The sequence below is a fragment of the Acanthochromis polyacanthus genome, chromosome 6 (genome assembly GCF_021347895.1).
Source record: "Acanthochromis polyacanthus isolate Apoly-LR-REF ecotype Palm Island chromosome 6, KAUST_Apoly_ChrSc, whole genome shotgun sequence".
Lineage (NCBI taxonomy): Eukaryota > Metazoa > Chordata > Actinopteri > Pomacentridae > Acanthochromis > Acanthochromis polyacanthus.
This window is the reverse complement of record NC_067118.1, coordinates 37251359-37276630: the sequence shown is the minus strand read 5'-3', so window position 1 is coordinate 37276630 and position 25272 is coordinate 37251359. Positions and strand designations below refer to the sequence as shown.

General features: G+C 43.1%; 1 protein-coding gene across 3 annotated transcripts in view; it reads left to right on the top strand.

Moving 5' to 3' along the window:
- Positions 1 to 25270, top strand: part of l1cama (L1 cell adhesion molecule, paralog a) — a 43173-nt gene extending 17903 nt beyond the window's left edge. The window contains exons 2-29 of one of the 3 annotated variants that reach the window (XM_022199258.2): positions 3020 to 3378; positions 4855 to 4869; positions 6415 to 6517; positions 7009 to 7211; positions 8707 to 8829; positions 9281 to 9451; positions 10991 to 11105; positions 11346 to 11530; positions 12937 to 13068; positions 13147 to 13293; positions 13382 to 13493; positions 13785 to 13945; positions 14060 to 14219; positions 14459 to 14583; positions 15109 to 15210; positions 16810 to 17007; positions 17094 to 17164; positions 17254 to 17479; positions 17563 to 17678; positions 18060 to 18279; positions 19019 to 19141; positions 19416 to 19592; positions 19709 to 19822; positions 19942 to 20091; positions 20503 to 20634; positions 21534 to 21606; positions 21769 to 21780; positions 22355 to 25270. In XM_022199258.2, the coding sequence (XP_022054950.1) occupies positions 3249 to 3378; positions 4855 to 4869; positions 6415 to 6517; positions 7009 to 7211; positions 8707 to 8829; positions 9281 to 9451; positions 10991 to 11105; positions 11346 to 11530; positions 12937 to 13068; positions 13147 to 13293; positions 13382 to 13493; positions 13785 to 13945; positions 14060 to 14219; positions 14459 to 14583; positions 15109 to 15210; positions 16810 to 17007; positions 17094 to 17164; positions 17254 to 17479; positions 17563 to 17678; positions 18060 to 18279; positions 19019 to 19141; positions 19416 to 19592; positions 19709 to 19822; positions 19942 to 20091; positions 20503 to 20634; positions 21534 to 21606; positions 21769 to 21780; positions 22355 to 22616 (3858 nt within the window). In that variant the 5' untranslated portion in view covers positions 3020 to 3248 and the 3' untranslated portion in view covers positions 22617 to 25270. The remainder of the gene's footprint in view (positions 1 to 3019; positions 3379 to 4854; positions 4870 to 6414; positions 6518 to 7008; positions 7212 to 8706; positions 8830 to 9280; positions 9452 to 10990; positions 11106 to 11345; positions 11531 to 12936; positions 13069 to 13146; positions 13294 to 13381; positions 13494 to 13784; positions 13946 to 14059; positions 14220 to 14458; positions 14584 to 15108; positions 15211 to 16809; positions 17008 to 17093; positions 17165 to 17253; positions 17480 to 17562; positions 17679 to 18059; positions 18280 to 19018; positions 19142 to 19415; positions 19593 to 19708; positions 19823 to 19941; positions 20092 to 20502; positions 20635 to 21533; positions 21607 to 21768; positions 21781 to 22354) is intronic. The other 2 variants (XM_051948985.1, XM_051948984.1) reach the window with 2 other exon arrangements.
- Positions 25271 to 25272: the final 2 nt, after the last annotated feature.

Genomic DNA, 25272 nt, shown 5'->3' with positions numbered 1-25272 from the left:
CGCAAATCCAACAGATAAGCGCGTCTGATTGGAGAAACTTTCAGACTTAATGTTTGCATGACTCGCATCGTATACGAGGCTACACTCATCAACATAGTAGCTTCTCAGATGGAAATGTCGGGATGACAGTCTCAGCAGTCTCTCATGTATGCGTGGGTGGTTGGCACGACAGGGGGAAGAATGTGCGTGAAACTCAGACATGTTTAGACTCTCGAGGTTTGATCCGCTGTTTTTGCTCCACCTTCTCCACAGACGAGGGAGCCTATTAAGTGCTCGAAGTGTTCGGCAACGCCCTACGTGTCTACTCAATGCTAATTACGACATTTTTGCAGAAGAAAGAAGGGTGCAATTTTCTGTCTAACGGGTGACAAGACGGGCGTACAACACCACGATAGCATAGCAGTTAAACTAATGATAGCAACACGGCCGGCACAATGCAAAATGTTTGGGGTATCTGTTGTTTTTCTAAGCAAAACGCCTCAGAGCAGAAATTCATGAATAATTGAAGGAGCTGCAAAATTGACTTTGGCTTGTTTGATTCACGGTCTATAATTTTGTGCAGTCAGTTTTTTGTTTTTTTTTTTGTGGAAAAAACAAAACACTCTGCAATCTCCCCATGATTGAGTGACTCCTGATGGTGCCCATTGACATCTAGGTGGTGATAATAGTTTTTTAAAGCACCCTGACACAGTGACGGGTCATCTCAGCCCAGCTGTGAGCAGCCGCCACATGTGTGACCTCTGACCCTGTCCAATGAGGCAAGTAAGAGGGCTGGGATTGGATCACTGACACCCCGAAGAAATGAAGTCAGGCATCTGCTTCAAAGTCAATCTCTCACTCCTGAGATAATGGAGCTGCAACAGGGCTCCACGCAGCGCACACAGCTTGGAGGCCGCCCTTGTGTTTGTGTGTTAGTGTGTCTCAGGTCACATCAGTCTGGGATTTCAGCATGTTTGGGTGGCTGGGTTGGCCTCGTTACGTGGCAACCTCTCAGCCTCCCTCTCCAGTCACTTCCTCACCCTTCCCAACCCATTATAGTGTTCCCCTTTGCTGCTCCTGACTGGAATATTCCCTGTCAGGGTCTGCCGGCTGCCTGGAGCCCACTGGACCGTGCTCTTTTTATCTGTTTGATCTCTTCTGTCAGGCCACTCGAGGTGTGTATGTGTGTCTGTCTGTCCTCTTTCCTTCCCCGTCTGTCTGTTCATGCATTTCAACCTCCTTTGTGTGTGTCCCCCCACACACAACGTGCAGCAGCACACTCCCTCGGTGAACTGTGATTGGCGGCATGGCAAGGTGTATGGCGAGCCTCATCATTAATCAGCGTCTTGCTTTGCTCCACACGGCGCTCCCTCACCGGCTCTTGTGAGGGAGAGCTGACAGGCAAGATCCTGCCTTAGATCGCATTAACACCAGCACTAATACCCCGACTAGCCCCGCTTCAGTCGTCCACCTTTTAATGGCATTTTTGAAGAGGCTGGTTTAAGACCGGATCACTGTAATTGGCCTACTTGTTTCCAAAGAACAACAACAGCTAGAAGTGGCTTTACTCCTATAGAGTGTCTGGAAGAGAAGAAAGTGGATGATGCACACTGATTGCACATGTGTGTGTCTGTGTGCGAGTGGATGGGTAGGATTAGCATCACAGCTGTCACCCTTTGTCATCCCCTCCCTCTCATCTCTCCTCTCCTCCCATCACCCCTCACCCTCCCTCTTTCACCCTGCATCTCTCCTTCCTCAGCTTCACCTCTTCCTCCTCCTCTTCTTCCCCACTTTCCACTTTTTATCTCTCCTGAAATCCTCCACCCACTTCACCCCTCCTTCTCCTCCCTCTCTGTACGCTTGCCATTCTCCTGACAAGGCAAGTAAGTGAGCGTAATGGCTCATTTAATCCTAATGCTGTTAGTTTAAACTGCCTTATTAAGGACTTAGCTCTTGTTTGGTCTTTAATTTGATCTAATTTGTATCTTTTGATGTAGACAAATCCCACATTCCTGCTTCTCTTTCTAAGATATTGTTCCATGCGCTCTGTCAGCTGAGTGACATCTGAAATTTCAGAAGCAATTAACTGGCTGGCCATTACCCACTCGATGGAAGAAAACGAAGGATAATCACCCCTCTCCATCCTCTTCCCGCCCTCCTCGCTCCTCCATCATCTTCATCTCCTGTCCTGTCTGACCTTCCTTCCCTCCCCAAGGTCGCCCATCTCCCGTGTTGTGGCACTGCCAACAAACAGGGGCGAGCCGAGCCAAAACTCCTTCAGTCAGGCCTCGGAGCTGCCAAATAGGCCTCTCCCTCTTTCATGGCCCGTTTTCTTTTGTCTCACATGGACGTCTTAATCATGGTGTGCGATAACAGTTCTTTGTGTGTGATAGTGAACAGTGTAAACAGTCAGCGGGCTGCGCCACGTGGTGCCGCGGGGGAGGACAGCCTGCATGTTGTGGCGAGGACCGACTCCAAGGGTACAGATGGAGAATGGATAGGCTCCTAGGAGGGGCGGCTCGCTTTACTCACCGCCACCGATAGCATCTTTGTCGCGTACTTATCGCATCAGCCGAGTACGCTATGAATTGTTCAGTCCATGCGGTGCAGCCTTGACCAGTCAACTTGATTATCAGCTATTTGTTTGTCTGTCTTGCGTGTTATCTGATTTGACACTTCATCTGTCTGCATTTGTGTGTCCGAGGCCCATCTGGGTGCTGGGAGGCTCTGTTCGGCTTCTTGTTGCGGTATTCTGCCCATCTGTCCCGCTGACTGGCCTCTCCATATGGGCCACTGGTCATGTAATTAAAACCAAATGGACTTTTTTTAAATGCTAGAACAGGTTCAGGGATTGCTGGGGGGTTTTATTAGTGTATTGTTGACTCTTGAATGGCGTGTTAACTCCATGTCCTGGTCTGACCACATGGTGCTCGGTAATTTTTCTCCCATTCTGACACATGGCCTCTCTCTTCCCCTCCCTCCCTCTCTCTGCTTCTCCTGCCCCCCTTTCCTCCACCTCCCTCTTTCTTTTATCTTTCAGAGAGGAGACCAGCAGGAGGGCGTGGACCTGATTTAAAGAGGAGAGCCAGAGGACAGAGGGGAAAAAAAGGGAGAAGACAAGAGGGACCAAAGACATATGAGGCAAAGCCGAGGCCTCTTTCAGGAGAAACACTCGGCTGCTCAGTGTGTGACTGTGACTGAGGTTGCCCTCTGAGTGCATCTTTACAGTACGTGTGCAAGCAGGTGGGACCTGGATGGGACAGTGAGCAATGCCTGACACGCAGCGACAGCAGGTTGGCAGTAGGGGGCAGCGCTCCTCCCGCCTCCTCCCCCTTGTCCTCACCCTCCTCTCTATCGCTGCCCGGCCCAGCCAAGCAGCCATACACATACCCTCCAACTGTGAGTACTGATCCATATCATTACATCCACAGCAACATTACATCCACAGCAACAATGGTAGCCGAGCACTTCAATGAGGTTCAAAGACGTATTTGTTGTGTTAATTGCTTTGCTGATTCATCAAAGCACTCTAATAATGATGTTTGATCGCGATTAATTAGTGCAAATGAACAGAATGAACATGTGTTTCTCTTTCAGCAACCTCACAAAGCGGTGATAAAAAGGGGTTCCTTTGCTCAAAACACTCCTATCTGAGGTTTTTTTTTTTTTTTTGGTTAGCCCTCATCTGTGCCTGTGGCGTGCCTAATTTCTTTGTAATTGATCCCCTCATACTGCATTGATTAGTCCCAGTATTGATCTGGTTTCCTTGGTGCAAAGCAGAATCTGATTGGGGAGTAATTTAATCAACAATTGAATTATACAACAAAAATCCAGTGAGGTTTTTCCTCGCTCACTCTCATTTCTTCCACCTCCTCCGATGCAATATGTGGGCATTAGAAATACAGCTGAGCTTGTGGCCCTGCAGGGAAATTGATCCTCATCTCCTCTGCTGCTGCCGGCCTGCCCACAGAGCTCCAATAGAAATAGAGAAAAGACTTGTTTCCACTGCTTCTTTTTGTTGCGCGCTTTTTATCTGCTCTCAGTGAGTCACAGTCCTTCACCACCTACACAAAATTCAAAAAACTGTGTGTATGCAAAACAAGCAATGTGTTTGCTCTCTCTCTCTCTCTCACACACACACACACACACACATATATATATCTCTGTAAAGTTGATGACGTGCAGTAAATCTCCTCGTCTAATTCTCGAAGGGCCGAGGTGACACAGAGGTGATGAGGCCAAGGAGGATGAAGGGAGGATGATGAGGAGGAGGAAGGAGGAGCAGGTCAAAGATGTGAAAGGTCAAGGTGTCCCCTGCCTTTCAATCAGGGAGCTTCAGCTGTGTCAATGAGAATCACTGTGGTAGTGATTGGGATCGATAGTGGAGATGTGTTGGAATCAGTGTCGAGGAAGCTGAGGGTTAAAAGCTACGCTCCATTAGAGAAAACATTACACTGCTTTATTGTCCATGTATCATAAATGTTTTGCAATTATCTATCTATCTATCTATCTATCTATCTATCTATCTATCTATCTATCTATCTATCTATCTATCTATCTATCTATCTATCTATCTATCTATCTATCTATCTATCTATCTATCTATCTATCTATCTATCTATCTATCTCTCTATCTCTCTATCTATCTCTCTCTCTCTCTCTCTCTCTCTCTCTCTATCTATCTGTCTATCTGTCTATCTGTCTATCTATCTGTCTATCTATCTATCTATCTATCTATCTATCTATCTGTCTATCTGTCTGTCTATCTATCTTTCTATCTTTCTATCTTTCTATCTATCTATCTTCCTCTTGTTGACTGTAACTAAAATCTTTTCCCTCATTGCCTTCACTCTGGCCACCACTGTGGACTAACAGACCACATAAGTGATCGTAAGTGCTTTTAACTTTATTGACGTCTGTCTTGTCTTAATGCAGGTGCTGGCAAAGCTTATTGTAAACACTTTCATTATACCAGAGAGGTTATTTTCCGTCCAGCAAACAGTAAAATTTCTCCTTGCTGCACTGCGCTGCACCTTAATGAATCTGACATTAGTGTGCATTCGTTGTGTTATGCTGCCAGGCGTGTGACTGTGTTTCATTGTGCATGTGTGGCTGCATGTGAGAACGTGTTGCGAACGTGTGCCTGTTTCAGTTTGTGGGTGCGTGTTGAGCCTCATTGACTCCCAATAGGTGAGCTCCCCGTTGGAGCAGGGAGGAGGAAGTGTGAGGAGCTGCTGTCTGTGAGGAGGCAGCAGGGCTGTCAGATCAAAGATGTGGGGAAGTAAAGAGGAGTTAAAGCGCTAAGCACCAGCTCCTCTCCTCCTCCTGTGCCAATAATGGAGCAGCGCCCGCAGCCCAAACTTCAATTTGATCAGCTGAGGAAATGGGCTGATTTCCTCTATCAGTGGGATTTCTTTCATTACATTCGCTCAGTTTCCCTATCTGTCTCTTCCTGACTCTCCGTGAATTTACCCCTTGTTTGTTTTCTTCCCTCTCTGTCTCCCTTCGCTCTGTGCTTTCTGTTCTTCGTGCTCTCTCTCATTACTGCACTTTCATCCGTCCCCCTGTCCGCTTAGCTCTCTATCTTCATCGCCTTTTTTTCCCATCCTCACCTCTGTCCTGTGGCCTGCTTTACCTACATAATGTAAATTCATCTCCACCTCTGCCTCTGTCTCCTTCTCTTAATCCTATCCACAAGTATCATTACTTGTGGAGTCTATAAATAAGACACAAATGCACCATGGACTGTGGAATATTCAGGTGCAATACATAATCACACCACATCCCAGCAAGATGTTTTTTTATGCGTCTTTTATTGCAGCATTGCTTCATGGCTGTTACGGACATTGATGACAGAGGAAGAGAAACCTCTTCTGGTGGTCATTACTTTTTTCCCTTTGAAATCCCTGCTTCATTTCCCCGCAGACTCTCTCCCTCCCCGTCTCTGTCTCTCAGTCTCACAGGGATCACTGTTCCATATATCTCTTTTACATGAACTCTCCCTCTTACATTATGCTGTATCAATTTCCTCTCATCTCAACCCATTTTCTCTGCCGGCTCTCTTACTCTTACTCTTTTCCTCGGCCTACATTTCATCTTTTTCTCCGGGGAGTCGTTTTAAGTGATATTGACTGAATTTACTTATCAGTGGCTGTTGAACTATGAAAATGAGTGGTTGCTCTGTGCTGTTTGTGAAGACTTTAAAAGTGGCTGTAGAGATGTGTGTGATAAAGTGGGATGATTAATGTGTGTGTGTCATAGCTGGAGTTATAGCAGCATGCATCGTGAAAGCAGGCCATGTGAATTCATCAGAGAAAGATGCCTGTAAAAGCATTTGAGTGTGAGCATGTCTCTCTTTAGCTACCCGAGCCATATAGGTGTGCATGTATGTATCAGCTTTTTGATTGCCATGTGGTGTGATTTTGGTCCATGCAGTCAAGGAGCCTCCAATGATCACCACACAGCCGGGCTCTGTCACCGTCTTCAGCGTGGAAGACCTCGTCATGAGCTGCGAAGCCTCCGGCAACCCTCCACCCATGTTAGTCAGCACACACACATCCACACAAACAGAATAAGCCGAGTTTGTCCAAGTCCTAAGATGCTTTATTAGTCACAGAGGAGTCCAGCCATCGGTTATCTTTTTAGACAACTGAGAAAACTGACCTTCTCTCTCCTTGTTCAGCTGACGTCTACATATTACCACTACATGAGAGCGCAGCTTCTCCCAGTCAGAATCCTTGTTTCAACAAGGGATAAATGTCATTAAGCCCTCGAGCAATCTTTTCAGAGTGTTGGAGCTGCTCTGAAATGGAAAACTGCCCCGATTGCCAGGGAAAAGATGAATATTGCAATTACACAGCACAAGATTTTGAGCCCCACTGGGGGTATCTCTTGTAAATTTTGCAGCAATTCAGTCATGCCCTCAAATTCAGTGACATCTAAGGACACGATGTTAAAGTCTGTTCTCAAAGGCTTGGAGATAACTGCGTAGACAATCAGTAACACTGAACCTTATTTTGTTTGTTCAAGTTTCCGATGGACTAAGGACGGAAAGGAGTTTGACCCAGGCAGTGACCCGGAGCTGAAGGTTTCGGAGCGCTCTGGCGGATTCGCATTCTTCACGCTCAGTAATACTATGGACACCCTGAAGCAATACCAAGGCAAATACGTCTGCTACGCATCCAATGAGCTGGGGACAGCCGTATCTAATGAGGCCAGACTCAGCATAGACGGTAAGAACACAGTCATGACTTCTGAAAGAGCCACTGACCAATTGTTGAACACAGTCATTAAATTCTGAAGACAGTTATGACTTAAACTAAACATTCAGTGCTGTATTAGCTGTTTTTTAATCATTTGGCTTCAGCCTCGAGAAAGAATCAGATGCTTTGAAATGGTATCAAACAAATCAAGCATCCTCTGATATGTTTTCAAACACACTGCGTTATATCAGAGGAACTACATATCTTCCATAAATGTCAGTTTCAGCGTTAGTTCTCCTGTAAATGCCTTCAAGGTCCAGATTAGAAGCGAGCTGTGCTGTTGTGGATTTATGTAGTTGATTTACAAAGCAGTGAATGGAGCCAGAGTATAAACCTTTTCCTTGTCCTACTTTATAGAGAGCTCATCTGCTAGCAGATGGAGGCTCTGACTGCTGCCATCCACAACATAATTACATGCAATAACATGATAATCAGCGAAAACTCACACTCACACACACTCACATATTCACCCCTGGGCAAACGTAAAGAGCACCTCGGTGTATCCATCCACCTGTGCAACTGGCTCTCTCCTGGGCAACCTCCTTCCTTCACAGTTTCCCTGACAACGGTTTCCCCAGAAACGCTGTTGAGTTGATGTCATGTGAAGCACTCTTCAGTGGCTCCTGTGGGGTTATCAACAATGGGCAGAGGAGAGGAAGGATGGAGAGCACACATATATGACTCACAGATCACATCATTGTACTTCTGCAAGGCACAAGGCAGCCCGACCTCTTCCTCGAATATCCTTCATCTGAAAATCAAAGACTTCCTTCAATGGAAATTTATTATTAAATCTCCTTATCCACTAGTAGCGGGGGCTTGACCCTCCTGTCGTCCTGCAGGTCAAAATTGACCCATTTTAAAGTTTGAAAATGTGGAAAAAAAATATATTTTCACAGTGAAACTTCTGATGTCCACATTTTCTACATTTTTGGGAAATCTCTGAACATTTTTTGGTGGAGGAAAACAAATTTTAAAAATGTTTCTTAAGAATATTCACATAAAAATCAACCAAAATCCAGCGAATTTTGCTGGATTTTTTTGTGAATGTTCCTAAAGAAAATATAAGGAGTTTTACTGATATATATGAAATCACTTTAGATATTTTTAGGATTTTTTTGTAAGCCTTTTACTCATCTTTTGTAATTATTTCTAAGAATTTTGTTGCCAAATTTGGGGGATTTTTTTAAAATAAAAGTTTTAAGGGAAACTTAAGGGATTATAAGAATTTTCTTCCTGAAGGTTTTGCAACTTTTCAGAAATTTGGGGGATTTTTTTGCTGAATTTTTGGATTTTTTTCAGACAGAAACAATACTTTTTTGTGCCTGTAAATGAGGACAACAGGAGGGTTAAGTTCACTCGTGTTGTCAATTGCCTCAGGAAATCTTGACGTGTTTGTTTATCACGTGCGTCTTTCCGCTCAGATTTACCAGTGTCTGTTTTCTCCTCACCTGCCTCCCTTTAGTGCCCCCCACCCAGCAGAAGGAGAAAAAGATTCATCTGAAGGCTGAAGAGGGAAAGAGTATGGTTCTGAACTGTAACCCCCCGCAGAGCTCCATGGAGCCGATCATTCACTGGATGGACCAGAGTGAGTACATTATCTTTCCATCTCTTCTTCCATTACATGCTTCCCGTCTCTTCAATAAATCTGCCACTTAGACTTTCTAGTCCATCCTTTAGTTGTCCACTCTCATCACATCAAGAAAAGCTACCTGATCATTTATTTCTGAAGCACCATTATCTAAATTTGCCTCTTTTTACTACCCAGAATAGTCTTTCCTGCACTTTTCCATTTTTGATTTTTTCCCCCCTCCAACTCCTGCTTTGTAGTCTAAGCAGGCTCTATTCTTTCCCCTACTTTACTGTGTCTCTTTATCACCATTTTACTATTTCTCTCATCCTATTGTATCTCAACACCTTACTCTTACTCTAATTTATTCTGTTGTTCGGCTCCTCTTTCTCTCTCTCTTCTCAATTTCTCATTTTTTCACCTGCATCAGTCATAATTTTCTGTCACTTTCTCCTCCTTTTCTCTTCAGGTCTGCGTCACATCCAGCTTAGTAAGCGTGTGATGGCGGGGAAGGACGGCAACCTGTACTTCGCCCATCTGACCACTAAGGACAGCAGGGACGACTACACCTGTAACGTCCAGTACCTGGCGACAAGAACCATTCTGGCAAAAGAACCCATCAGTCTAACAGTCCAACCCTGTGAGTTTTAAACTAAACTTCGACTGACTGTAACTGATCTAAACCTGAACTGAAGTGGATACCTTAAATGTTAGGTTAGCAATACTTTTTCTTTTTTTTTTGCAAAATTCAAGCCAATAAAATTAAGATTGAAAGAAGTCAAGGTCTAAGACTTGACTAAACTTCTTATAAAAAAATGTTTCAGTTGCCAGTATTGCATTCTGTACAAAAATGACGTACAAGAAGAGTTCAAGTTTTCTTAATAGATCATTCAATTATGCCAATTGAGCTTGAATTCCAAAATAATAAATTTTCTTACAATTACTTCTAGTATTAGCAGACAAGCAGATAGTTTTGTTTTTCCTCTCAGATTTGTTCTCCAACATCGGTATAATGAGAATGAAAGGAATTTTAGCTGCTTACAGAAAAGTATTGGAAAAAATAAAATCAGAGGACCAGCAAAGTAATAACAATTGACCCTGAGGAGAAAATTAATGTGTGCACCATCCAATAGTTGTTGAAACATTACTCCCAAATCCACAAATGTGATCCTCATGGTGTTGCTAGATAAAATATGAAAGGAGGAAGGTTATTAGGATTTGTGTACCAGACTTAAGAGCAATGCGACCTTCAGCCATTGAGATAAAGAAAGTTGTCGAGATTTCAAGATTTCAAGACCTTTATTTATCGCAAACACAGTCATACAAAGTATAATGCGCAATGAAATGCATTGTGGACCTGTGTGAAACCAAAACAATAAGAATAAAGAATGAAAACACACAAGAGATAGATAGATAGATAGATAGATAGATAGATAGATAGATAGATAGATAGATAGATAGATAGATAGAAATGAGCAAAATAAAAATTGTAAGTGCATTAGAATAACTAACAGACCAATGTGCCTGTGTATATGTGCTTTATAATTTGGGCATGACTTTAAAAATACCTTTACATTGTCCATAAAATATAGATGTTTTTAGTACTAGCTTTTACAGATTGATAGTAAATACACCTTAAAATCTGTCTTCTTTCTTGTTGGTTTTGTTTACGAGAACACAGTTATAGTAAAATGCTACAAAAATCTGTGCATCAAATTGACACCTGCAGTATGATACTTGCTGAAAACCACTGAGGCCCCATTATTACACCAATGTAACCCAAGACCGTGTGGTGGCATGTTGTGCTGACCGAAGCAGTGACCGAATCCAGTAGAAATCCCAGAGCCAGCAGGGGGTCCATCACCTTCTCAGCCCAGCTGTAATGAGATGCAGCTCACACTGAGTTGTGGCTGCTGGCATCTGTGGCCCAACTAGAGGTCAGAAAGATGAGCACATGTTAACATGAGACCTCTGTGTGTGGGGGGAGAGTCTATATGACGGTATTTTGTTAGTAAGGTAAAGTCTTCTCCACATGAGTCCACACCCTGCGTGACGATATGTGTGTGTGTGTGTGTCTGAGTCTCTAAAGTGGCCGCTGTGTCAGCAGTGCAGCAATCTGAAAATTGCCCATACATATGTATGAATCTTCGTCTTTGTGCTTCCGCCTCTCTTTGTCCAGCCAACTCAGTGCCGCGGAGCAGGAGACCCCAAATGATGATACTGACTGGAAGCCACAGCAGCTACCACGCCCTCAGGGGCCAGGCCGTAGACCTGGAGTGCATCGTCCAAGGCTTGTGAGTGTCTGTGTGTGCGTCTGCATCCATCAGTCAGAAAACATAGGACGTTCCTTTTACTCAATCTTACCTGCCTTTCATCCACTCTGCTTCCTCCCTACACTTAATTCCATTATATATCTTTTACCGTCTCTTGCCAACTCTGCCTCCTGCTCTGTTTCGTCTCATCCTTTGCTTCCCTCCACACTCATGCTTCAACGTCCCGCTGTTCACCTTCATTTCCTCCTCTCTCCTCTTCAGTCCGACTCCTGAAGTGACATGGCTGAGGAAGGACGGCGAACTGTCGGAATCCCGGACCGTTAAAGAAATGTCTGACCGTCGCCTGCATTTCACTAACATCTCAGAAAGTGATAGTGGTGAATACCAGTGTATCGCTGAGAACGCTCAAGGAAAGGTCACACACACTTACATGTTGACTGTAGAAGGTATGTCACACACACATACACACTCATGAACATGCAAAAACACATTCTGTAACAACACACCTTGATAGATACTGAAGGACTGCAAAGCACGTTATTAATTTACCATCACATATGGGAAGTTGGTGCTTCCTAAAAAATGTTCTGGTGCTCCCAAACAAACACATTCTGAATGGAAGCTTTCGGTTCCAAACTCAATCATACATTTACTCAAATCTCTACATTTTGTATTTTGGAAAAATGCAAATTGCCCATATAAAAACATGATTTTAAACTCTTACAGTTTGTCTAATTAATCATTAAGCTGCACTTTATGGAGAAGTTGTGCACGTTATACTGAATGTATGATCTAATGCTTTAGGATTTTACAATATAATGGTACCTTCAATGATCCAGATTCATATTTTTAGTGCTAAAAATAACTTTTTATTTCAGTTTACCTGCTGCAATAAAGTGCTTTTGAGAGCCTAATGAAAACAACTAGTCACAAGGGATGCCACAGAGGCAGAGAAGTCTTGGCTTTATAATCTAAACGCTGGATCCTTTCATCAACTTTTCACTGAGATTTGTGCACATGTTTTGTGTGTGTGTGTAGTTATAAGTCACTGGCTTTGGACATGTATTCGATTAGTCGCTTTATCATTAGAACATTACAGTAACACTGTTTGAGCAGAGTCTCAGATAAGCTGGTGTGCTCGACCTGCACTGTGTGAGGTGGATAGAGAGGCAGGGATTTCATTTATCTGCACATTCTAGAGCAAACAACAGTGCAAAGTTACATTTAAGCCATTTTAAGATGATAATGGGTATAGTTACATCTAAAAAACATATAAATATTTGATAGATTCATAGACAGAAATCTTTTTTGGGTGTTTAAATCAACTACCGAAGAGGGAAGAAGTAAGGACACACAACTTGAGAACTCTTTTAACCCCTTGACACCTATTGTCACAAACTCGCATCATATCGCTTTGATTCAGACTGCAGCCGAGATACGTATCCATTTCCCCAATGCCGGTTTGTAATTATTCAGTACGTACCTCAGAATCTTTTGCAAGCACTGGATTCTCGTAGGACTGGTTGAATTGGGACAAATTATTACATATCTGTTATTATTATTATATATCTGCTCTACGCGTAATAAACAAATTAGCAATCTCCACTTATTTTAGCATCAGCTGGAAAGCAAAAACACTCAAAACATTTTTGATTTAATTGTAAATGAATTCAGATGTCAAGGAGTTAAGCATTAAAAATAATTTGTTGCTTCATTTTTTTTTTTAGCTTTTTGCAACTTGTAGGTTGTAGCCCCCCAGTCTCTTATTTTGGCAGAACGTACCTTATAAATCTTACATCTTACTTGTACTGTACCTGATTGTTGTATTACTGTTGCATTGTGTCCCTTGTAGCTGCTCCTTACTGGACCAAGGAGCCAGTCAGTCAGCTTTATGCCCCAGGTGAGACTGTCAGACTAGACTGTCAGGCAGACGGCATCCCCTCTCCTTCCATCAGCTGGACCATCAATGGGATCCCCCTGTCAGGTCGGTGCACACACCCACCTGAACGTACGCAAACACACACCCTTGGGCTCTTTACTGACAGTGTGAACTCCTTTACAGCAACCGATAAGGACCCCAGACGTACTCTGACACCGAGCGGGTCTCTTATCCTAGAGGACGTCACCTTTGAAGACACTGCCATCTACCAGTGCTGGGCCTCCAACAAACATGGAACCATCATCACCAACACTAATGTCTTTGTCATTGGTGAGTGTTTGTTTTTATAAATGTCGCTTATTTAGCTGGACTTTGTGTGTGTGCGATATGTATCTCACTTCTGTTTGTGTTGTTTCAGAGCTGCCTCCTCAGATTCTTACCGAAGATGGGAATGGTTACACGTTTACAGAGGGCCAAAAGGCTTTACTGGACTGCGACACCTTTGGCTCTCCTAAACCTAAAGTCATATGGTGAGGCGCATGAGTGTTTTTATTTAATTTTATTTGGTCTTTTATTCTACAAAGGGGATGTTATTGCATAGGTAGCTCTTTATGTGTACAAATTAGCACCCAAATGCTGTTACGTCTGGGCTGTGACTGTGAATTCTGTCAGTGTGGCAGCAATCCAAACCAGGCTTTGTTCTTTTTAGTAAAATGGGCAAAGTGGCATTTAAAGCGGTAAATTAATCAGCCACTGCAGTAGCTGAAAACATTCATCTGGTGCGCTGCTCGCCAAGTTTCTGATGTGAGTGCCTTTTCCAGGGAGAAAGGCAGCCTCTCCTCTCTTCTGGCAGATCCCAGAGTTAACCCACTCACCAACGGTGGGCTCGAGATCTCTAATGTCACCCATGAAGATGCGGGCTTCTACACCTGCTCTGTACGGAACACCAACTTGTCAGTCACCGCCGAGCTGGAAGTGTTCAGTGAGTGAGACTAGCACATACGTACCCACACTTTGTCCCTTAGCAGCTGATGTTATTTGCACCTCTTTGCAGCTTGTCTCAGCGTTCGCCTCTCTTTCTTTCTTCCCCCTCCAGACAGGACCGTGATCCTGTCGCCTCCACAGGCTCTAAAAGTGCAGCCTGGAAACACAGCAATCTTCACCTGTCTTTACCACAGCGATGCCAGTTTCAGCAATCCCCAGATTCAATGGAGGAAGAATGATCAGAAGCTGTTTGAGTCCCACAGTGACGAAAAGTGAGACTTAAATCCTGTACAACAGAAACCTGACAGTAATGAGAATACTGCTTGAAATTTCTGAGAGGTTTTTGGTATTTTTTCAAGGAATGGCAGCTACTTTATATTTCTTCCACTAATATTTATGAGATTTTCCTAGTTGCATGAACAGCTAAATATGTTGCATGTTGGTCAGATGTTAATAAAATAATGCTTAAAGGGAAGAGAAAGATGACGATAACAGCTATGTTTTTCCACAGATACACATTTGATGGACAAGATCTCATAATAGCTAATGTGGAACAGGACGACGAGGGCGTGTACACCTGTCAGGTCATCACTAAGCTGGACATGGCTGAAGCCAGCGGCACCCTCACCTTATGTGGTAAGATCATTGTGGCATATACACTACTGCTCAAAGGTTTGGGGTCACCCACACAATTTCATGTTTTCCATTAAAAGTCACGCTTTTATTCGTGTGCTAACATAATTGCACAAAGGTTTTCTAATCATCAATGAGCCTTTCAACACCATTAGCTAACACAATGCAGCATTAGAACACAGGAGTGATGGTTGCTGGAAATGTTCCTCTGTGCCCCTATGCAGATATTCGATTAAAAATCAGCCGTTTACAGCTAGAATAGTCATTTACCACATTAACAATGTTCAGACTGGATTTATCATTCATTTAATGCTATCTTCATTGAAAAAAAAAACTGCTTTTCTTTAAAAAATAAAGACATTTCTAAGTGACCCCAAACTTTTGAATGGTAGTGTATGACCATGAACCAACATTATTTGAAAAATAACATAAAAAAGACATAATTGTTAGGGTTAGGGTTAGTAGGGTTAGCTAGTTATCACAGTGTGCAGATAGTTTGGGTAATGATGATGCTGTTGTCCCCCTCAGATCGTCCAGACCCTCCTGTCCTCCTCCAGCTCAGCGATCCGAAGCATCGTGGCGTCACTCTCAGCTGGACTCCTGGAGACGACCACAACAGCCCTGTTCAAGGTTTAGTACAGACAAACACACACAAACACACACATTTACAAGCATTCACGTTTGTGCCTGTCTTCTTCTGTTTCTTCAGTTTAATATCAAAGCTGCTTTTATACAGGTATTAATTCTGTTGTTTTGTCTATGATGCAAAGTTACCCTCTCTTCAACCCTCTGAGCGCCAAGCAGGTTCTGGGTGTTTTTTGCTCCTGTTACAATTTTTCCTCACTGTGGGCTCATTTTTCACTGCAGTAGTCCTGCATCTCTAGGTACAGTAGGGTAGAATAGACTCTAAAATGTCTCCAAAATGTGCAGTTTGACGCCGTTGCAATGTCACAAATCATAAAAAAAAGAAGAAAAAACCACTGTTAGATTTCTTTGATTATTTATTTTTACAAAAAAATACATCATTTTCTAAATTCCAACTGGTGATCACAATTCTGAGAATAAAATATGTGACTCTATATACAGTGAACCCTCGTTTATCACGGGGGTTACGTTCCAAAAAGAACCCGCGATAGGCAAAATCCGTGAAGTAGTCAGCTTTATTTTTTACAGTTATTATACAATACTGCACTTGGGGGAGCGCTGCAGCTGCAGCCAGGTGGACGCCGCGGCGGTACTCTTGCCTCAGAGAGCGGGCCGGCTGAATCAATTGGAGTAGTTGGGGGTGGGGAAGGCTCGCGCCAGTGCTCTTCTCCTGGGGAGTGCGGCTGCGGTGGCCAGAGACGGCGGGGGAAAAGAATAAAAGGCTGCTCCGTCGGCTCCGTCTTTCAGGGTGTCTCACTACATGGAGACCAAGGAGAGAAATGATCCAGCGCTCCACAGCAGGCAGCGCTGGCCTGTATGGCAGAGGAGACGAGGCGCGGAGACTGTTCACGTTGGTCAGTCCCTTAGCCAATCAGGATGCAGAACACAATGCACTGTTTAAAAAAAGCATTAAAAAACTGCACTAAAAAAATCCGTGAAACAGCGAAGCCGTGAAAGGTGAACCGCGTTATAGCGAGGGTTCACTGTACAATAGATAATCTACTACTTTGATTTTTTATTTGTTTCTGTACTTGTCTTCTATCTGCTCTGTTCAAACACAGCCTGCAGTTCAGCCTAAAACTGTCTGAATTTTTGTCACCTGTATGTTGGTGGTTGGACTCAGTCATGGCCTTTCACTGCATTTTTTACAGAATGTGGCTAAACCAAAGAATGAATTTCAAAGGAATTATTCAATCAGATTTGTAGATTAAAGTGATTTTGATAAAACATTGAAATTTTAAGCTTAAATTTGGTTAGGTTTCTGATTTGTCATGCATGATTAGTCCAAAGAAAGTTAAAAGCCCAGCAATTTTTTCAGATTGTTTTGTTTTTTGCTTTCATAAATTGTGCCATTTTGTAGATTTTTTTTGAAGACAGCATACCTGTTAAGCCGACCGGTGGGTTTTGGGTTTTACAGGGTTCAGTCAAGTCTTGCGACGTGACCTGTAATGTGACTGTATGAACAGATTTTTGTCCCCACAACATAAATATAACACAAAGCTCAGAGTGTCACAGTATGGCTTTATCTCTACAGAGAGTTTATTTATATTTTTGAGTTATTACATTTCAACTCTGTCTCTTCAGAGTATGTTGTGGAGTTTGAGGACCAAAGCTCGAAGGAGAGGGATTGGGAAGAGCTGAAGAGAGTGCCAGGAGACCAGGAGAGTGTCGCCCTCACCCTGTGGCCCTACATGTCCTACCGTTTCCGGGTCGTTGCCATCAATGATGTTAACAAAAGCAACCCAAGCAAGCCATCTGAAATCCACAACACAGTTGCTGAAGGTAAAAGCCATTTTTTTTGGTAGCAAGACGTTTTATATCACATCAAACCTCAAATAAGTCTAGACTGTCCTTTTTTCCCATCGCAGCTCCAGACAACAACCCGTCAGATATTAGGAGTGAGTCCGGTGATCCAGACACTCTGGTCATCGCCTGGAAGGTATCACCTGAATGCCCCATTATCCGAAGCAGCTCCACATCTTTGAAAAAGAGTCTGTGTCTTACTGGCTGCTGTTTCCATCATTACAGAAAATGGACAAACACAACTTCAACGGACCCGACTTCAAGTACAGAGTGCTGTGGAGGCGAGTGGTGGGCAGCGGACCTGACTGGCACATGAACTACACAACAGCACCTCCATTCATTGTCAGTGACATTGGCAGCTTCTCTGCCTTTGAGATCAAAGTCCAGGCCATCAATGAGAAAGGGGAGGGACCTGAACCAGACCCTGTCATTGGCTACTCAGGAGAGGATGGTAAAATATTTTAAAAACAGTTTTTAATCAAATTTTGAACTTTTCTCTTTGACATTCTGACCTACCACCTCCCCGTCCCTCAGTTCCACTCGAAGCTCCGATGGCTGTGGGGATTGTATCGATTAACAGCACTGCAATCAAAGTGACTTGGGCACCGATAGACAAACAGACAGTCAGAGGACACCTGATGGGATATAAGGTACTGCTCTAGCATCTCCTCTTGTTTTCACAGGAAAACTCTAATTTAATTTTTACAGCAGAGGCAGCCGGATCTTAGCTCAGCAGAGGCTTCAGAGTTCTCTTTAGTTTCAAGGTTGTGAAGTGCAGAGGCTTTTCTTATTTTAGATGATCTCACCTTCAAAATGTATAACACCCTAGAAACACTGCTAGTCCTATCTTTCCTCTGGCCATCCTTTGTCCTTTAGAGAAACAAACTGTCACAAACATGCTACATCACTCTGTACAACCACGATATGAACTCAGTTAAGTAGTTTAAATTGATGAGATGGTAAAATTTCCAAATGTACCTCAGAAACTCTAATCTGACTCTGTAATTTGATTTTTTATTTTGTGGCTCCAGATATACTTGACCAGGAAAGGCTCCAGGGGGGGCCATCACGGAGGCCGGAAAGCCAAGGAATCCCAAAGCACCGTGGTGGTGGAGACCGGCCCCACCGAGGAGAAGAAGACGATCAGCGATCTCAGGCCGTACTCCCACTACGACCTGGCCGTGACCGTGTACAACAATAAGGGAGAGGGACCCCAATCTGATCCAGAGTCCTTCGAGACTCCTGAAGGACGTGAGGATGAGAAACTAGAAAAGCACTCAGAGAGCACAGACCTCCGCCAAGGATAGAGAGGAAAACAGGAAACCCATGCAGTAAAGGATCATGAGCTGGAATCAAACATGCATCACTGACACAGTTCTGTTTATAAATCACCTTCTTAACCAGTTGAGCTATCTGGACACCTTGTTCCAATTTGTTGGACGACATACTAACCTATGATGTTTTTGTCCTATTTTGGACCACATACTAAAACATACTAAAAAATTCAAAGTGATCCAGAATCCAGGATCCTTTCTGGATTGCCACCAAAATTAAATCAGCTCTTCCTCTTACCATAGTCTACATCCCCTCAAAATTTCATGTGAATCTACCCAGGCATTTTTGAGTTATCTTGCTAACAGACAGACAGACACACAAATGCCGGGTGTCACATAACATCCTTGGCGGAGGTAATAAGGGAGAGAAACCACGAGTGGAAGAGTGATCGGTGTCAGGGTTGACATGGGGGGAGGAGGTGATGGATAAAGCAGGTGAGGAGGTTCAATTACAGACAGGGTGAGACAGTGATGGAGCAACATGGGATGGAGGGAGGCATATGGGAAATGACACTGATATCCAGAGAATGGTGGAAGGACAGATTTTATTCAGCCAGCTGGGCTTTTGGGGGAAAATATGTCAGTAGGTCAGAACAGTGTAATAATCCCATTTAAGCCAAGTGCATTTTAATCAGGCCTATTTGTGTTGCTGCTAGGTCCTGGTCGTCCTGAGTCCCTGACGCTAGAAAGCCCATCAGAGACAGAGATGACGCTCCACTGGACGCCTCCTGACCAGCCCAACGGAATCCTCGTTGGATATCTGCTGCAGTACCAACAGAGTGAGCGTTGGTTGTATTTCATTCTTGCCACACAGTAAAATCTTTTGTTCAAGAAGTGCTTCCAAATTGCATCTAAATACAACATTAGTAGTGTGAACGATGCCACACAATGCATCTCCGCCTAAATCAATGGCACTGGAAAAATGTCGAAAGCGTAGCGTCCTAACGATGCTCATCAGTCAGTCGCGTGTCACACAGAACGATGCGTCACCCATAGCAATGTGTTGATGATCGAGCTGTGATTAAATGTTTCCTTTGGCTTTGCTGTGGTCAGTTAAGGAGACAGATGACAGCCCCATGCAGGTAGAGGCGATAGACGACGCCAGCGTCTCCCACCTCACCTTGAAGGGCCTCGACCGCCACAGCCACTACCGCTTCTACCTGAGGGGGCGCACCAGTATGGGGGATGGCGAGCCCATCATGAAGAAGGGAGCCACCACACTGGATGGAGGTATGAGGCTGATCCATGTCCTTCACAGTCACCCGTTTTACTCATTCATGATCAGAGTGTATTAGATCATAAATTTGCTTTTAATTTTTTTTTTTAAATGTCTAAATGCATTGCAGAACCTCCTGTCAACATCAGTGTGTCGGAGGGGGAAACGTCAGTTAACCTCAGCTGGGTCACCAAGAAGAGACACAGAAACATCAGCTTCCAAATCCACTACCTCAATAAGAATGGTGTGATTCATACTGACGTGTTCCTTGCATTCAAATTTAAAAAAAAAAAGGGAATAGTTTCACAATCCTGAACAACGACAGCGGAGAAGGAAACTGAGGTTCATGTTGTGTCTCTGCAGATGGCAGTAAGTGGAAGAAGACAGAGAAGGTGAATTCCTCTCAGTCTTTCTACGAGCTCCAGGGCTTGACTCCTGGCTCTCAGTATCGCCTTCGCTTCGTCTACCACAACAGCACCTTCTTTGAGAGGGAGATCAACACAGACGGAACAGGTACCATGAGCTTTCTGCCTTCATTCATCCTCTTCTCTTTCATCTGCTCTACTCTCTCCTCTGGGCTTCCCACATGTAAATATAAAGCCCGATCCTACAGAGAGTGTCATGCAGTTCTTTTTCAGCCTGTGAAGTGCTTTCAAAGACTTCTCTGAAAAGAGAGCTTGGTTAGCCATATGAAATGATCCATTACTTGTGTTTGTTTGGTTCATTTTGCTGTATTGTCTGGTTCCCTGGTGAAATGCCACCCTGTCAGAATGCATAATGCTTTGCCTCTTTTGCTCCAGATTCTGCTCCTTCTTTTATCTTGTTCATGCTGCCTTTTTCATACTTTCCATTACTGCTGTACTTTCATCCCATTTCCCCATTATAAAAAAAGCTAACACTCTTTTTTCACACCTGTCTCTGAAGGAGTGACAGAGGTGCAGCCCAGCTTTGCCACTCAGGGCTGGTTCATCGGTGTGGTGAGTGCCCTCGTGCTCCTGCTGTTGATACTGCTAATCCTCTGCTTCATCAAGAGGAGTAAAGGAGGGAAGTACTCAGGTAAGTGTAGCCCACAACGATGACTGTACAACATCTGTCACCAGAGATGTTAAACTGGAAGAATGTTCAAAATGATTGAAGGTTTGAGCAACTTTTTTGTTGCATTCATTGTATTTGTTTCTCCTTCAAAGCCTCCAGAAGCTCTCTGAAGTCATAAAGCTAACTGATACTGCAGCAGAAAAAGCAGCCAAGCACTTACAAGAATGCACTACAGTTAACATGATCGTTCTGACGGGAAAAAGACACTAAAATAAGACTGCACCATTTTTAAAATGCTCCCTAAGCAGTTTCTGTAACTCTATAATCCTTACAGCGGATACAACTCAAAATAACTGTCTGGTTTCACTCAGCGTACCTTCTACCTTGCAGCTTTCACATGGAACACACAGTGAAATAGAACTCTAAGCCTTCACTTTTTGGCTGTGACAGTGAGGAAAGAGGCTCTGCCCTGAAATGAACCGTGAAATAATAATCACAAACCACAAGAGTAACTACAACCTGCAGGCCCCTGTCTGACTGGACGGAGAAAAACAGCAGCCTTTCAGCCTTTTCCACACAGGGGAGACAGAAGTGGCTGGCTCTGCCTGTGCTAAAAGCAAGGACTAATTGAATAATAAATCCAACTGTACCCACTGGCATCATAATTATGAGCAATTAATTATAAAATAGTTAAATACTGAAAGTCAGATGAGGAGCTAAATCAAATGCAAACTGTAATCCAGATGAACAAACAGATACTGTCCACAGATGGTCTAAATCTTTTTGCTCCACATACACGAACTTGATGTTATCTTGCTGTCAGACAGAATGTCATTATCAGTGTCTGAGACAGTAGCTCAGAGACGAACATGGTTACGATGTTGCTGATAATGAAATCCAATCATCTGTGTCCCTCTCAGTGAAAGATAAAGAGGAGGGTCCAATGGACTCGGAAGCTCGGCCGATGAAGGACGAAACTTTTGGAGAGTACAGGTTTGTCTTCTGACTGCACATTCTTTCCTTGATTGCTACATTTCTATAGATTGTATGAATTCCTGGCACATCCCTGATTCCTGCAGCACTGTTTGGTTTTCCTAACCCTTTGTGTTCCTTTCACTGTCCCTCTTTTCCCTAATGCCTGCCCCTGCTTTGCAGATCTCTTGAAAGGTATGCTGTCATGTGATTCACCATCCCAGAAACACTTATCATCCCCTGCAGATTCCTTTCTTACCTTCCTACTGCCTTCCCTTTAACATTTAGTGCAGTTATGGTGTAATATATCACATAGGGCTGCAACTAATGCTAATTTTCATTACTGATTCATTTGCGGATTATCTTCTTCATTAATTGCTTGGTGTATAAATAAATGAAAACATGTAAGAAAAAAATGCACATCTTGGAGCCTGACGTGACTCCATCTGTCTTGTTGTGTTTGAGCAACAGTCCAATACCCAATAAATTCAATTTGTTATAGCATAAGACCGAGAAAAGGAATTTTAAAGTTTCTGAACATGGAGCTATACATTCTTTCAGTATTTTTGCTTGAATGCTCAAAATGATCAGTCAACCAATACATGGATTGAGAAAACTAGTTCTATGTTTTATAAGCTTGCATGTTGGCATTTAGTGGCTGATTTTTTTTGGACATTGTTGAAGTTGTTATTAGACTGCATTGAATTTTTGCATACCTTTTGATGATATTTCTTGCTTCTGGCCTCTCCTCCAATCTCATGCACTGCAGTGATCTTGAGGAGAAGCGGACAGCCAGTCAGCCGTCCCTGTGCGAGGAGAGCAAGCTGTGCAGCGAAGACAACCTGGACTTCAATGGCAGCAGTGCCATAACCACGGAGCTCAACATGGACGAGTCCCTGGTCAGCCAGATCAGTCGTCCCAGCGAGGGTCCGGAGGGGTTCCACGGCCTGCCGGACAACTCCCTGCTCAACCCCACCACCATCTCCCCAGCCACCAATGGCATGCCCAACTCAGTCGCCATCCTCGATTAACCCCCACATATCCACCGGGGATCATCAGACCAAAATATGTCAACACGTATGTGCCCATACACTCCTGTTCCCTGCTGACTTGCTGATCTGTATGTTACCGACTAATACACAATCATTTATTGACTATTCAGATGCCATTTGGCAGTCATCTGATCGACTGGACTATTTTGACCAAAGGAGTGTCCAAAGTAGTGGACAAATATGATACAAGTCTGACTGACGTGAACTTGCCCTTTGACCCCCCTCTCCTTCCTTTACCTGTGTAGTTTACAATGAATCTCAACGGATACACATTCATTTCTCTCCCTTTCTCTCTTTCTTTCTCTCAGCAAACAAAACTACATAGTCAGAATGTTGTACATTTAGAAATATCAGGGGTGGGAGGTCAGATAGAGATGCAGAGTGGTGCATTAAAGTGGGAGGATGATAGTGGAGCCCAGCGAAGGGAAACAAACAGCACATGTTGCTGTAACAAGTCTTGAATCTTACATATTTATCATGTCTGACATTATTTCACACATGATTTTCTATGTCCAATGCCAACTGATGTCTCAGATTGTACTTACCAGTGACATTTTTTTTTTACATTTTTTAACAACTGTGTTTGAATATAAGACATACTTTTTTGTTATCTGCCATTGTTCTATCTATCATTTTTTACATATTGTTTTATACACTCTTTGTATGAAACATTTGACTTCTTTTTATTGGCATATTTCATAGATCAAGATGTTTTCAATGAAATTAAGTGAAGCCAAGTTTCTTACTATAGATAACATTGGATGCATCAAGGGGAACTTGCTGTGAAAATGCTGAGTAGCATCTGGTGTATATAGCTGCATCTACATCTATCTATTTAGCCATAATACAGTATTATAGATATGTACATGCTCCTTATAAGTTCCTGTGCCTGCTGGATCTGCATAAAGCACCAGATTGATGTCATTACTCTCTCGCCTTCCCTCCAGAAGTGTAATGTCATTATTGGAAATGAAATTGTAATTTCTTTTGTGTCAAGACTTCTGTGTAGCTTTCTGTATCTGTCTTTGTCTCTTTCTACACTGTATTAAAACATTGTTGTCTCTAATTAACAATCTTTTCATACCTGTCCATCTCATACCACACAAACTGACTGAGGAGCAGTATTTATGTATATTTACAGATTAGAGAGTGAAGTCTTGAGGGCAAACACTCTCTCAAGTTTTATTTTCAGACCCATCAATGCAAGTGGATATTGTAGACATGCGTAATGATTGCCAGTTGATGTATGATAAAGGTAAACAGTTGGCATTTATATCAAACGCAGAGAATGTATTCTTTTCAGGGCTAGGCAGATAGTGTATCGACACGCTACTGATGAAAACTAAACATCCGAATTAGAAGGTACTGATAAGATAAGAGTTAGATGGACAGCTTTTTTGTTTCTCCCACAGAATGTAAATACAACCCTTAAAGAACCATGTTTGATATAAAAAATGTGAAAAATGTGCAGGTTGCAAACCACCTAATTTTAAAATGTTGCAAGTTGTAATATTTCTTCTTCTGTACTCTTGCTATGAAATCAGACTTTTGTTTTTTTTTGACAAATGACTGCAGTGAGATTTGGGTGTAGCAAAAATAGTTCATAGTTGAAGAACAAAAAAAAAAGATTAAAAAGGAAAAAAAATCCACTTTGTTCTATAAATGTTTGCAAACATATCAAAAAATCTGAAAATCAAAAAATTGTACATTAGTGTCATTAGTGAAAGTAGTTGCATTTCAATGAAAGCTAAGGTTCATGCCCATAATTCATCCAGCAATGTGTTGCAGTGCAGTGAATATCTGTGGAGTTTTCGTCTGATGCAGTTATGCGGGGCAGGAATGCAGCAAGCCAGTTAGTGCATACCACAGGGAGTACCTATATGCAATGCTCTCCCTACTCAAATAAAAGCTTGCCACTGGGCAAACATCCGCTGACAGTCCCTGAGGCGGTGCATGGGATGTCTAAAGAGGCTGGTGGCACTGATGGAGGCGCATGTCAGGTCCCTGTTGTTGGTTAAACAGACACACTCAGGACAAATAAAACTTTTAAGAAAATCTATTTTCCTACAGGAGCAATGAATGACACAAAATATGCCAATATTCTAACTCAACTATCTGCTGCTAAACATCTGTGTTTGTCAGTGTTGGGGGCAAATGTTAGCTTTGAATGAGGAATGAGTGTACACACACAGATACTCACTCGACTGCTACTCACTCTTTGCTTTTCGTGTTTCGAGGGGAAACCTGAGGACGCTGGCCTTCGCTTTTCCGCTATTGTTATTTTTTCTTTTCCTTTTTTATAGTTAAAAGATTAAAAAAATCTATGAAAAATGAATTGGTGTGTTTACGATAAGCTTCTCCAGAACTCAAAAGCAGACAGATTAAATAACAATGCCTGAGTGGGAGGGAGAGAAAATAGGGGAGGAAAGGAGGAGGTTGGGAGTGTTTGCCACTGCCAGGGTGAGGTGGTGTGTTGGGTGCACTATCAGCACAATGATGTTGCCTACATGTGTCATGGGTGAACGACGGGAGTTGGGTTGTACCGCATTTGGGGCCAATGTAACTGTAACTGCATTATGAATCTACCACTGTAACTGGATATATGACTGAAAAATAAAGTACCTGGAACAATCTG